The sequence below is a fragment of the Rhineura floridana genome, chromosome 2 (genome assembly GCF_030035675.1).
Source record: "Rhineura floridana isolate rRhiFlo1 chromosome 2, rRhiFlo1.hap2, whole genome shotgun sequence".
NCBI lineage: Eukaryota > Metazoa > Chordata > Lepidosauria > Squamata > Rhineuridae > Rhineura > Rhineura floridana.
In genome coordinates, this window is record NC_084481.1 from 164245513 (window position 1) to 164259593 (window position 14081).

At 42.2% G+C, this 14081-nt stretch overlaps 1 protein-coding gene across 6 annotated transcripts in view; it reads left to right on the plus strand.

Annotated features, from left to right (window-relative positions):
- The window catches only part of RGS6 (regulator of G protein signaling 6), a 340045-nt gene that overhangs the window by 92627 nt on the left and 233337 nt on the right, over positions 1-14081 (plus strand). For 3 of the 6 annotated variants that reach the window (XM_061611194.1, XM_061611198.1, XM_061611200.1), the window contains exon 1: positions 3266-3349. The exons of the other annotated variants lie outside the window; for them this stretch is intronic. In XM_061611194.1, coding sequence (XP_061467178.1) covers positions 3266-3349 — 84 coding nt within the window. Of the gene's footprint in view, positions 1-3265; positions 3350-14081 lie in introns of those variants that run through there. 6 annotated transcript variants of the gene reach the window in all.

The following is a 14081-nucleotide window of genomic DNA, read 5'->3' on the forward strand; positions in this document are numbered from 1 at the left end:
ACTACAACTCCCATCAGCCCAATCCAGTGGCCATGCTGGCTGGGGCTGATGGGAGTTGTAGTTTTAAAAAAGTAACTTTTCCAAGCTCTGGTAGAAACAGCAGTAACACAGAAAAGAAGCCAAGTAAGAAGAACACCAACAAACATCCAAAACCGTAATTCTCCATCTTTGGAGGTGGCAGGTGTTGCCACCACTCACCATATGCTCAGAGGCACTTGTTACCAAATTCTTCCAAGCTACACAGGAAGTGGATTGGACTGTGAAAGATCACCCCAAATTGTGTTTGCATTTTGCCAAATTTGTAGGGCAGGACAATATCTCAGAGAGGAGAGCAGGTCTCCTGCTCCCCTAGTGCATTCACTATAGCTGCCCAATTTCCCTGCTTTTTAAAGTTTGATAGAAATATCTGTTGACTATAGGTACATTCTTAAACTGCAAAGTATTTTGCCTATTAGTGAATAGCAAGAAAGTTTTGTATATAGTGTACCATAACCCACTCTATTCTTTTCTTTCTTTCTCCAAGCTAACCCACAGAAATGTCACAGTGTCAAGTGACACTGAACAACTAGAAAGGAAATTGTCCATAAAGGACACACTGAGAACTATTAACAGGAGAGGGAAATGGAGAGAGCACTTTCTTTAATTAGCACTTCATTAAGTAGAATCAGCTAAGGAGTAGAAATGCACCTAGCAGATTGCTGTGCGTTTTAGAACATCTAATTGCTTAAGCCAGAAATGTGAAAATGTATTGTGAGGATCCTTACATTTGTGACGGTGTTTCTGCTATCTATCAAATCTGTTATCCCTGTGCTAAGAAACAAGTACTATGGATTAGTAGTACTAGAGATTGAATAGTGTGTGTGACATAGTAATACTAAGAAAAACTATAAAATTTTACTATAACTTTACATAGAATAACTCATACGTTTTGTAAATCAAAAGAGAAAGAGTCATTGATCTTGGGATGTCCAGGCCTAGTACTGATCTTCAGGAGTCTAGATAGGAAGGACTTGCAGAATGACAGCCTAAAGCAGGAGTTTCCAAAATTAAAATAAGCAGTGACTGGGAGTGTAAGTGAAACAGGCATTTATCATTTGATGTGAAACAAGGAGCCTTTGGGTGGGGGAAGTAAATTCAACAACATCATCTATGCTAAAACTAAAAAGGACTATCGTCTTCAGATCATATTTTGGAAAATAGCCCTTTTTAGTAGGTTTCAGAGAATAAAAGATATCAGGAGTCTAGCAGCCTTCCCTCAGCATTAATAAATTACTACTCATAATTTACCCATTAATGTTAATCTCTGTAGAGAACCCTTGACACACACTCTCTCACACACACACACCAGTTTTTGAAGCTATCACTTCTCTGTTGCTCTAGCTTGGTAGCATTACCTAATGCAGAATATTTGTCCTGTGTTGAGCTAGCTGTTTTTTTAATGTTTTGCGAGGGATTGGTATTATAGAATAATTGATTTGTTTAGGCATACCAAATCCTATAGCAGTAGAGTAAGCTAAGGAGCTGCCAAATAATGCATTTCCCTAAAAACAAAACAAAATCCAAAATCCATGTATAGCTTGGTTTTTTGTTTGTAAAAATAACAACAGAACAACACTTAATAGAATAAAAATACAACATTAAATCACATTTCCTAAAGATAAAAATACACAACTGTATATTAGAAATAAAACTGAGCAGTGTACAAAACAAAATAAAAAGAGACAAAGTCCAGTAAAGCTTGGGTAAACATATGCTTTAAAGAGATGTTTAAAGGTCATTACTATCTTCCCTAGGCATATTGGCTGCATTCAGGCATTATGATAAACAATGGCAAATGGATTCATGCACTGCCCCCCCCCACCTAAGTGCAGCCACAAAAAAGAGATGGGAAATGTTTTCTTCTGTTTTTATTTAAGCACTGTTTAGCATTATGGTTCATTTAAGAACATAAGAAGAGCCTGCTGGATCAGGCCAGTGGCCCATCTAGTCCAGCATCCTATTCTCACAGTGGCCAACCAGGTGCCTGGGGGAAGCCCGCAAGCAGGACCTGAGTGCAAGAACACTCTCCCCTCCTGAGGCTTCCGGCAACTGGTTTTCAGAAGCATACTGCCTCTGACTCGGGTGGTAGAGCCTGAAAACTACAATGTATGGAAACAACTCAGCTTTATAAACTATAATTTGAAGTTGGCTTGTTTCAGTAAACCATAGTTAAAACTAAACACAGTTTGTCCAGGCCCAGACATCATGCAAAGCATCAGTTAGTAGAAATGGAAGCAAAAGCTTCTAATCTCCTCGTCCCAGCTACACCAGAGGAGAGGGAGCATGCAAGCTCAAGGCGCACCTAGACTCAGTCACATAATGGTGAACTATCGTTTACAGCCTCTCTGTTAGTGGTTTGAACTTCCATGCGCTCCAAAACACCCTCACACAAACATACCTCATATTGTACAAAAGGTCATTGTGCAAATACTGAAAGAAAACCTCCTCTCCAGCAAAAGAAAGAAAAAGAATGTATCATTGCAGAGGCTATTTCAAGCTTTCTCCCTTTGAAGCAGACAAAGATTTTCCCAAAAGGAGTTTGGTACTACAAGCCCACATGTTGGAGGATCAGTAGCTAACTGTGAATCAATGTGGGACAACTTTGAATAAAAGTTATTATGAACCAGATACAGCATCAAAACGTTGTGGTATGACTAGCAATGAGACTTAAAGGGGGCAGTGCAAACACAATTCTCATCTCACTAAACAAAAAAAAGTAATCAGATGCCAACAAAATAATCACCTACTCCTCCGGGAAGGCAATGCACAATGTGGGGCACTATTCCTCAGACTTCAGAAAGCTGAAGAACATTCCCCCTCCCCAAAGTAAAACTGGAGGCACACTTTCCCATCTTACTCATGTGCACATATCTTCACGTAATTCTCTGGCAGACAGCCTCCCCCTTCCTTTGTTATACTTAGCCTAAATGATACTAATTAGATTTGGAAATTTGCTAAAATGCTTCCCTTCCCTCTGTAATTGGCTACCTTCTACTGGACTGAAGCTGTGGTGGCTTAATGCTTCACAGACACCTAATTCCAGTTTCCTCACCCATAAGCAGAACACAGAATGTGACATACCTTTATCTTCAACTGGCTTATCCAAATCTTCTTTCCTTCACCCTTCTAATTTGTCCATCTGTGAGTAGCCCATTGCTCTGACACATCTGCAGCAGATACCTACAAAGCAGGGTTGTATAAAACTCCTCTTAAGCAACTTGCTCTGATGAAGGCAGGAGATGGACGCCCCAAATCCACATCTCTGCGTGAAGAGTGTGACTCCTTAAAGGGCCAGCCCTCTGGCCTGAAGGTAAGCAATTCTCCTTCCTTTCCTTCTGGCATTGGACAGGCATGGGGCCCAGGTGGTACTTTACTCCTTCCAGCAAACTGAGCCCAGGGAAAGGTTTCTGCAAGGGTCCGGGCTCAGGTTCTTCAGGCTCCTTACCACTAGCTACAGGTTCCTTATCAGGGACCCAGTCTAGTTCCTCAGCCAGCGGTACAGCAGCCCCAGACTCAGCTGGCTCATGCTCCTCTGACTCTGAGCTTGCAGCCAGGGCCATGATACTCATGTCCCAATGTAGCCAGGGCCCCTAGGCTGATTGGTGTTTGGGGGCCCCTTCTCCTCTTAGGCACGCATGAGTGCCATCAACCAAGATGGTGGCAGAGGCTTCAGCCCCTTAGGGAAACCTCGGCCGCCATCTTGATTGATGGCAAACCTCAAAAACAGCAGAGAAAAAGGTAAGTGAAGCAGGGGGATGGCGGGCGGTTTGGAAGCTCTTGTCCCGCGATCCGCAGCTCCTGTCCTGCTTCCACGGATTGCGGAAGGAGAGTGGAGGGCCCTCTGTAGCTCCAGGGGCCCTTGGGCCAGTGCCCCACAGGCCCCCAAGAGCTCCGGGCCCCTAGGCTTCAGCCTACTAAGCCTAATGGATAATCTGGCCCTGAAAGTAGCCTCATTCCTCCATCTTCCAATTAGACTGGAAGAGCAAGTTCAAGTGTGTTCAAATAAAGTAAACTAAGTTATGCTCAGCATAAGCAGGGATTTGGGAGAGGCAACATCTCTTTAAGTAGACTAGAGAGTCCTGAAAGCTGTGGGCAGGCCTCCTCCTATCAGTGGAGCTTCACTGTAAGCAGGAATGGTTGGAGTAGTAAATTCAGGAACATATGTAGCTGCCTTACGCTGAGACAGACCTGTATTGTCTACACTGAATGGCAGTGGCTCTCCAGGGTTTCAGACAGGAGTCTTTTCCAGCCCTACCTGAAGATGCTGGGGATTGAAACTTGGACCTTCTGAATGCAAGACACAGAATCATAGAATCATAGAGTTGGAAGGGGCCTTGTAGGCTATCGAGTCCAACCCCCTGCTCACAGCAGGAAATCCACAGCTAGAGCATCTCCCGCAGATAGCTGTCCAGCCTCTGCTTGAAGACATCCAGCGAAGGGGATCCCACCACCTCCCTAGGCAGTCGGTTCCATTGCCGAACCGCCCTTACTGTCAAGAAGTTCCTTCTAATATCCAATCTGAATCTATGCTCCTGCAACTTAAAACCATTAGACCTAGTCCTACTCTCTGGGGCAGCAGAGAACAAATCTGTACCCTCCTCTATGTGACAGCCCTTCAGGTACTTAAAGAGTGCAATCATATCACCCCTCAGCCTTCTCTTCACCAGACTGAACATGCCAAGTTCCTTCAACCTTTCCTCATAAGACTTGTTCTCCATACCGGCTATCATCCTTGTCGCCCTCTTCTGAACCCGCTCTAACTTGTCTATATCTTTCTTAAAATGAGGCGCCCAGAACTGAACGCAGTATTCCAGATGAGGCCTGACCAATGCAGAATATAGTGGGACTATTACTTCCCTCGACCTGGAAACTATAGCTCTGTTTATGCATCCCAAAACCGCGTTTGCCTTTTTTGCCGCAGCATCACACTGCTGGGTCATGTTCAACTTGCGATCCGCTACAATTCCAAGGTCCTTCTCACACGCACTACTGCTAAGCCTGGTATTTCCCATCCTGTACCCGTGCATTTTGTTTTTGTGGCCTAAATGCAGAATCCTGCATTTGTCTTTATTGAATGTCATTTTATTAATTTCAGCCCAATTTTCTAGTCTATCCAGGTCCCTTTGGATTTTATTCCTGTCTTCCATTGTGTTAGCTATCCCTCCCAGTTTCGTATCATCCGCAAACTTCATAAGGCTTCCCTCCACCCCATCATCTAAGTCATTGATAAAAATGTTGAAGAGTATCGGCCCCAGGACAGAACCCTGTGGCACTCCACTCGAGACTTCCTTCCAGTCCGAAGCAGAGCCACCGACGACCATTCTTTGAGTACGGTTTTCCAACCAGTTGTGAATCCACCTGACAGTATTTCCATGTAGTCCGCATTTGACTAGTTTGCTAATCAAAAGGTCGTGGGGGACTTTGTCAAACGCCTTGCTGAAATCTAGATAGATGACATCTACAGCATTTCCACCATCTACTAAGCTAGTGACCCGATCAAAAAAAGAGATGAGATTAGTTTGACAGGATTTTTTCTTGACAAACCCATGCTGGCTCCTTCTAATCACAGCATTGTCATCTAGATAGTTGCCAATGGACTCTTTTATTATCCGTTCTAATATCTTTCCCGGTATTGAAGTCAGACTGACCGGCCTATAATTCCCCGGATCTTCTTTTTTACCCTTTTTAAAGAGCGGGACGACGTTTGCCCGTCTCCAATCCTCCGGCACCTCTCCCGTTCTCCAGGATTTCTCAAAGATGATGGCAAGAGGTTCCGAGAGTACATCCGCAAGTTTCTTCAATACTCTGGGATGCAGTTCATCAGGCCCTGGAGATTTGAACTCATTTAGGTTAACTAGGTATTTCCTGACTATCTCCTTATCAATCTCAAACTGCAGTCCCGACCCCTTACTGAGATTGCTACCGATGCAAGGTTGCACACTGTTCCCTTTTTGGGAGAAAATGGAGGCAAAATAGGTGTTGAGCAGTTCTGCTTTTTCCTCGTTATGTGTCAACATTTTGCCATCCTCATTGAGCAGCAGTCCCACCGTTTGCTTGGTCTTTCTCTTGCTTTGAACATATCTGAAAAACCCCTTTTTGTTGTTCCTCGCTTCCCTCGCCAGCCTCAGCTCATTCTGGGTTTTAGCTTTCCTTACATTATTCCTGCAAGCCCGAGCCGCTCGTCGGTACTCTTCCTTGGTGATGCATCCTTCCTTCCATTCTTTATACATGCTCTTTTTTACTTTTACCTCCTCCACCAGTCTTCCGTGTAGCCACATTGGCTTTTTCCGATGTCTTCCATTGTTCTTCCTCTTTGGAATTGTTAGCGATTGCGCTTTTTGTAATACGTTCTTCATGAACTCCCACGCTTCTTGGGATCCTTTTTTCTTTAGTCTATCTAGCCACATGTGCCTAACCACTCACCTACAGACCTTCTCTTTCTGCAGAGACTCAAATCAACAGTCTTTTCTGTACAGGCATGGCACCACAATGTGGCATTCTCAAGACACTTGTCTTGTAGATGGTGCTTTGGACTCATGGGAGGTTTTAAGGCTTTTGCAATTCTCTCATGTCACACTAACATGCCTCAGAACACTGTTAGGCAATCAGCAGTGGTGTACCAAGGGGGGGCAGTCCGCCCCAGGTGCCAGCAATAAGGGGGGGCATTTGTCTGCTAATTTTGATTAATGTGCGTGCTTAGCTAGTCTGTGCTCCGCCAGCTGCTTGCTAGCCTGCACTGCACAAACTGCCTTCTTGTCCTCTCCTTCCTCTATTACTGTGCACATGAGCTAGGCGTGTGTGGTGTGAATGTGTTAAGAGAAGAGGCTGGCTAGGCTTGTTTAAGCTCCAGTGCCTCCTCCTCCCAACCCTCACCCCACCCTCTTTTGTCAGTAGAAGTAAGGAAAAAGGCTAGAGCGATCTGTCTCCAGGCAGAACAGAAAAGGGAAAGATACCTGTTTCTAGCTGCAGATGGGCTTCTGTGCTTGAAGAGGGAAAGCTGTTCCCACTCTTTTCTACGCTGCAGCAAGAGGTGAAGCTGAGGCACCACGTTACCGTGCAGCAGGAGCTGAAAGCCTCCTGGCTGCTTGCTAAGAGTTGCGTCAAGCATTGTTGGTGCTTCTTTACCCACCCACCCAAGCCATTTTTTGGTTGGGGGGGGTCACAAGGCTTCCCTGCTTGGCAGCTAGTCTTGAGTTATAAAATGTTAAGGAACCTTTGTGGGTGTCCAGTTGAAGACTTGAGGCATATATTTAGAGCCCAATAGTGCCACTCCGTTCCTTTGGCAGTTGGTTTTTGGCGCACATTCTGTCCTCTCCCCCTCTCCTTTGTTGCTCTAGCTGTGTCCCTCTATTGGTCAGGAAGCATTTATTAAAGAAACTAGGCCTGCCCTCCCTCCCTTTTTTACTCTGTGTCCCTGTTTTGGATAGGGAGAGCTGTTAAAGGAGTAACCTGCTCTCAAACTTTTCTAAATATTTCTAAATATTTGTTTATTTATTCTTTTACTGCATTTGCATCCCACCTTTTTTCCAAGGAGCTCAAGGTGGCCTACGTGGTTCTCCCCCTCATTTAATCTCCACAACAACTCTGTGAGGTAGGTTAGGCTGGCCAAAGGTCACGAGTGGCTGAGTGGGGATGCAAACCCTGTCTCCCAGATCCTAGTCCAACACTCCAACTCAAACTGTCCTGTTGACCAGACATAGCTTTTGATTAACTGTGCCACAACTAGGCTTGCACTCATATTTTTGTCCCCGCAGCTTTGATTTTGTTCCCTGTCTTGGAGCTGTTTGTTTAATAAGAGTTTAATAAGAGTTATATCCCCTGTTGGGAAAGTTGTTGGCTAAGAAATGATGATGATGATGATGATGATGATAGAAGAGAAGCGCTTGCCTGCTTTGATTTTATAAATAAGTTGTGGCTTGTTGGGAGGGTTGTACATTTAATAAGAGTTCTATCCCCTGTTGGGAAAGCTGGTGGCCAAGGGATGATGATGATGATGAAGTAACAAGAGGGGTACCGCAGGGCTCGGTCCTGGGCCCAGTGCTCTTCAACATTTTTATTAACTACTTGGGTGAGGAGGTACAGAGCATGCTTATCAAATTTGCAGATGATACAAAATTGGGGGGCATAGCTAATACCATGGAAGATAGAAAGAAAATTAAAAGGGACCTTGATAGGCTTGAGTATTGGGCTGAAAACAACAGAATGCAATTCAACAGGGATAAATGCAAAGTTCTACGCTTAGGAAAAAGAAACCAAATGCACAGTTATAAGATGGGGGATACTTGGCTCAGCAATACGACATGTGAGAAGGATCTTGGAATTGTCGTTGATCACAAGGTGAATATGATCCAACAGTGTGATGTGGCTGCAAAAAAGGCAAATATTATTTTAGGCTGCATTAACAGAAGTATAGTTTCCAAATTGCGTGAAGTATTAGTTCCCCTTTATTCAGCACTGGTTAGGCCTCATCTTGAATACTGTGTCCAGTTCTGGTCTCTGCACTTCAAGAAGGATGCAGACAAACTGGAACGGGTTCAGAAGAGAGCAACAAGGATGATCAGGGGACTGGAAACCAAGCCCTATGAGGAGAGACTGAAAGAACTGGGCATGTTTAGCCTGGAGAAGAGAAGACTGAGTGGAGATATGATAGCACTTTTCAAGTACATGAAAGGTTGTCACACAGAGGAGGGTCGGGATCTCTTCTTGATCGTCCCAGAGTGCAGGACACGGAATAATGGGCTCAAGTTGCAGGAAGTCAGATTTTGACTGGACATCAGGAAAAACTTCCTAAGTGTTAGAGCCATACGACAATAGAATCAATGACCTAGAGAGGTAGTGGGCTCTCCGACACTGGAGGCATTCAAGAGGCAGCTGGACAGGCATCTGTTGGGAATGCTTTGATTTGGATTCCTGCATTGAGCAGGGGGTTGGACTTGATGGCCTTGTAGGCCCCTTCCAACTCTACTATTATAGATTCTATGATACATTGAATAAGGAAGTGCCTGCCTGCAAGCAGAATCACCTTTGATTTTATTAATAGTTGTGGCTTCTTCAGTTCATTATATTGGGAGATGTTATAATTCATCAATATCCATACACTATAATAATATATTGGTTAATCATCAATAATTAGGGTTATTATTATTATTATTATTTTTACTGGCATGATTATATATACGAAGTTCAATACAAGAAAATTTTTACTGTCTGCATTTCTTCTCCGGCCATTATTATTATTCCTTTCATTTTATGATTATTACTGAAAATAATTTTGTTGTATAGAAGAGGGGGGTGTTAAAAAATGATCCGCTCCGGGTGTCAAATACTCTAGGTATGCCACTGGCAATCAGTGATGCAGATTGTTACAGATGTAGGATTTGGTTTGGCAAGTTCTTGCTGAAATTATCTGTCCTGCTGGAGCATCTGCCTTTTCCTTACCCTAATCTTTGACATCAGAAGGCTTCATGCTTTGATGAAATGGGAAATCAATTTGTTTGTAAACTCATGCAACATAACATTTTTCTGAAGGAGTTGCACTTCGTATTGTTTTATTCAGCTGTCTTCCGTGAATGGTAGAAAAGCTCCAAGCAGCTTTTAAGGAGTCACTTCCCCTGTGTTGAAGAATGGAGGAGACTGTTTTCCTTGTGATTTTTGTGTATTTGGACAGCATGAACAATTTCTCTTTGTGTTGTAATGTAAATGCTGAATAAACATGCTAACAGAAGACTACAGAACCCATGATGCAGCTTGACCATATGCAAAATACATTTTCATGAAAACTTGTGAGGCATATGTAATTATCAGTTATGAAGAAAGTGAGGGAAGCATCTGAAAAATTCAACTGGCAGATGGACATTTTGTTGGCAGTTTGTTGCAGTGAGTCACCAAATCCTTAAACGTTGCCCTGTAATAAAATGAATCTACAAGTGCACGTCTTTATCAGTCTTATAAGTGCTAGCCTGACAACTATGTTGTTATTGTTATATGCCTTCGATTACAACTTATGGCGACCATGTGAATCAGCAACCTCCAGTAGCATCTGTTATAAACCACCCCATTCAGATCTTGTAAGTTCAGGTCTGTGGCTTCCTTTAACCATTTTAAGAGTTTCTTCAGTCATCCATTGAGGTCTTTCTTTTTAACTAGAGGTATTGCGTTTCTGCATTCTTCCCTGATAACGTCTCTGACTTCATTCCATAGTTCTTCTGGTTCTCTATCAAATAAGTTTAAAGCCTCAAACCTCTTCTTTATATTCTTCTGGGATGTTATTTAAATTGTATTTTGGCATTATGATTCCTTTGTTGTTCTTCTTTAGCTTTACTCTGATTTTCGATATTACCAGTTCATGATCTGTACCACAGTGTGCTCCTGGTCATGTTTTTGCAGAAAGTATGGCACTTCTCCATCTTCTGCTACCAATTATATAATCAATTTGATTCCTATATTGAGCATTTGGTGATGTCCATGTGTACAGTCAGCTTTTTGGTTGCTCAAAAATGTGTTCGCAAGAAACAAATTATTGGCTTCACAGAATTCAATAAGTCTTTCTCCTACTTCATTTCTATCTCCTAAGCCCCATTTCCCCACAATTCCTAGTTCTTCTCTGTTTCCTAGTTTTGCATACCAGTCCCCCATGATTATCAGCACATGTTGTTTCTTCCTGTACTTCTGCATAAAATCTCTCCAGTTCCTCTTCTTCTGTGTTTGCCATTGGAACATAGACTTGGATGATTGTTGTGTTAATAGGTTTCCTGTTTAATCTCATTGATCCTGATAGCTATAGGTCACCAGAAATTCCATACAGGCAAATGTGCAGGCTGGCAGAGGAGGGGTGGGCTCTAGAAGCTTGAGTGGGCTGCTAGAGGTAGGAAGCACTCTCCTTCACACCTAGCAAAGAAATGCAAATCTCCATCCCTCCTCCGCCAGTCTCCTAGCTGGCCATGTGAGGGTTTTTTTTTTTTTGTAGATTAGTATTTTTTGGAGGGAAGAGCCATAGCTCAGTGGTAGAGCATTTGCTTTGCATGCAGAAGGCCCCAGATCCAGTCCACAGCATCTCCAGGTATGGCTGAGAGAGAATTTATTTATAAAAAGAGCTGCTGTGAGTCAGTGTAGACAATACTGAGCTGGATAGACCAATAGTCTGACTCAGTATAAGGCAGCTTCCTGTGTGGCTTATTTATGAGGCTGATCTGTATCCTTGCAATGACAATCTGTTTTCATTTTGATTAGGTATTATACCCTCTTGCTTTGTTTTCAAACTGGTTCTGTTAGGTTTTTTTTTGTTTAACCAGAACAGCTTGAAGTAATATAAGAAGACTTCCCTAAAAATAAAGACACAAATACTGTTTGTTTATGCTTTTGAACTTCACAGGCATAAACACTGTTTATTTTCCACCCACTCTGCTTTGTTCAGCACCATCTATTTTGATTGGTTCTCACTTCCTATGCCAAAGCAACCAATATTGAGATAAAGGCACAGGCTTCTGTTTTCACCTCTTCTCAATAGCACAGTTTGACAAAGGTTTATTTGTTGTTGTTATGTGCCTTCAAGTAATTACAACTTATGGCGACCATATGAGTCAGCGACCTCATGAGTCAGTGACCTCCAAGAGCATCTGTCATGAACCACCCTTTTCAGATCTTGTAAGTTCAGATCTGTGCTTCTTTTATGGAATCAATCCATCTCTTGTTTGGCCTTCCTCTTTTTCTACTCCCTTCTGTTTTTCCCAGCATTATTACCTTTTCTAATGAATCATGTCTTCTCATTATGTGTCCAAAGTATGATAACCTTAGTTTCATCATTTTAGCTTCTAGTGACAGTTCTGGTTTAATTTGTTCTAACACCCAATTATTTGTCTTTTTCACAGTCCATGGTATCCGCAAAGCTCTTCTCCAACACCACATTTCAAATGAGTTGATTTTTCTCTTATCCACTTTTTTCACTGTCCAACTTTCACATCTATATATAGGGATTGGAAATACCATGGTCTGAATGATCCTGACTTTAGTGTTCAGTGATACATCTTTGTATTTGAGGATCTTCTCTAGTTCTCTCACAGCTGCCCTCCCCAGTCCTAGCCTTCTTCTGATTTCTTGACTATTGTCTCCATTTTGGTTAATGACTGTGCCAAGGTATTGATAATCCTTGACAAGTTCAATGTCCTCATTGTCAACTTCAAAGTTGCCTAAATCTTCTGTTGTCATTACTTTAGTCTTTTTGACGTTCAGCTATAGTTCTGCTTTTGTGCTTTCCTCTTTAACTTTCATCAGCATTCGTTTCAAATCGTTACTGGTTTCTGCTAGTAGTATGGTATCGTTTGGATATCTTAAATTATTGATATTTCTCCCTCCAGTTTTCACACCTCCTTCATCTTGGTCCAATCCTGTTTTCCGTATGATATGTTCTGCGTATAGATTAAATAAACAGAGTGATAAAATACACCCCTGTCTCACACTCTTTCCGATGGGGAACCAATCGGTTTCTCCATATTCTGTCCTTAGATTAGCCTCTTGTGCAGAGTATAGGTTGCACATCAGGACAATCAGATGTTGTGGCACCCCCATTTATTTTTAAAGCATTCCATAGTTTTTCATGATCTACACAGTCAGTGGCTTTGCTGTAATCTATAAAGCACAGGGTGATTTTCTTCTGAAATTCCTTGGTCCGTTCCATTATGCAACGTATGTTTGCGATATGATCTCTGGTACCTCTTCCCTTTCTAAATCCAGCTTGGATGTCTGGCATTTCTTGCTCCATGTATGGCAAGAGCCTTTGTTGTAGAATCTTGAGCATTACTTTACTTGCATGGGATATTAAGGCAATAGTTCGATAATTACTGCATTCCCTGGGATCCCCCTTCTTTGGAATTGGGATGTATATTGAATGCTTCCAGTCTGTGGGCCATTGTTTAGTTTTCCATATTTGTTGACAATTTTTTGTCAATATTTGGACAGATTCGGTTTCAGAAGCTTGTAGCATCTCTATTGGTATGCCATCTGTTCCTGGTGATTTGTTTCTTCCAAGTATTTGAAGAGCAGCTTTCACCTCGCATTCTAAAATTTCTGGTTCTTCATCATATGGTTCCTCCGTGAATAAACCTGGCATCCTGGCATCTCTTTTACAGAGTTCTTTCATTTTTGCTTCCATCTTCCTTTTATTTCATCTCAGTCAGTCAGTGTGTTCCCCTGTTGATTATTCAACATCCCTACTCTTGGTTTAAATTTCCCTTTTATTTCTCTAATCTTTTGGAACAGGACTCTTGTTCTCCCCTTTTTGTTGTCCTCTTCTATTTCTATACAGTAACTATTGTAATAGTTCTCTTTGTCCCTACGTACTAGTGGCTGTATTGCTGCATTTAGGGTTCTGACTGTGTTTCTATCTCCTTTTCCTTTTGCTTTCCTTCTCTACCCATGTTAAGAGTTTCTTCAGTCATCCATTGAGGTCTTTCTCTCTTTTTAACTAGAGGTATTGTCTTTTTGCGTTCTTCCCTGTCAGTGTCTCTGCCTTCACTCCATAGTCCTTCTGGTTCTCTGTCAACTAAGTTTAAAGCCTCAAACCTGTTCCTTATTTGATCTTTATATGCTTCTGGGATGTTATTTAAATTGTATTTTGGCATTATGATTCCTTTGTTGTTTTTCTTTAGCTTTCCTTTGATTTTTGATACGACCAGTTCATGATCTGTACTGCAGTCTGCTCCTGCTCTTGTTTTCACAGAAAGTATGGAACTTCTCCATCTTCTGCTACCAATTATATAATCAATTTGATTTCTATATTGACCATTTGGTGACGTCCACGTGTACAGTCGTCTTTTCGGTTGTTCAAAAAATGTGTTCGCAAGAAACAAATTATTGGCTTCACAGAATTCAATAAGTCTTTCTTCTACTTCGTTTCTATCTCCTAGGCCCCATTTCCCCACAATTCCTAATTCTTCTCTGTTTCCTAGTTTTGCATTCCAATCCCCCATGATTATCAGCACATCTTGTTTTGGAGTGTGATCAATTTCTTCCTGTACTTCTGCGTAAAATCTCTCCAATTCCTCTTC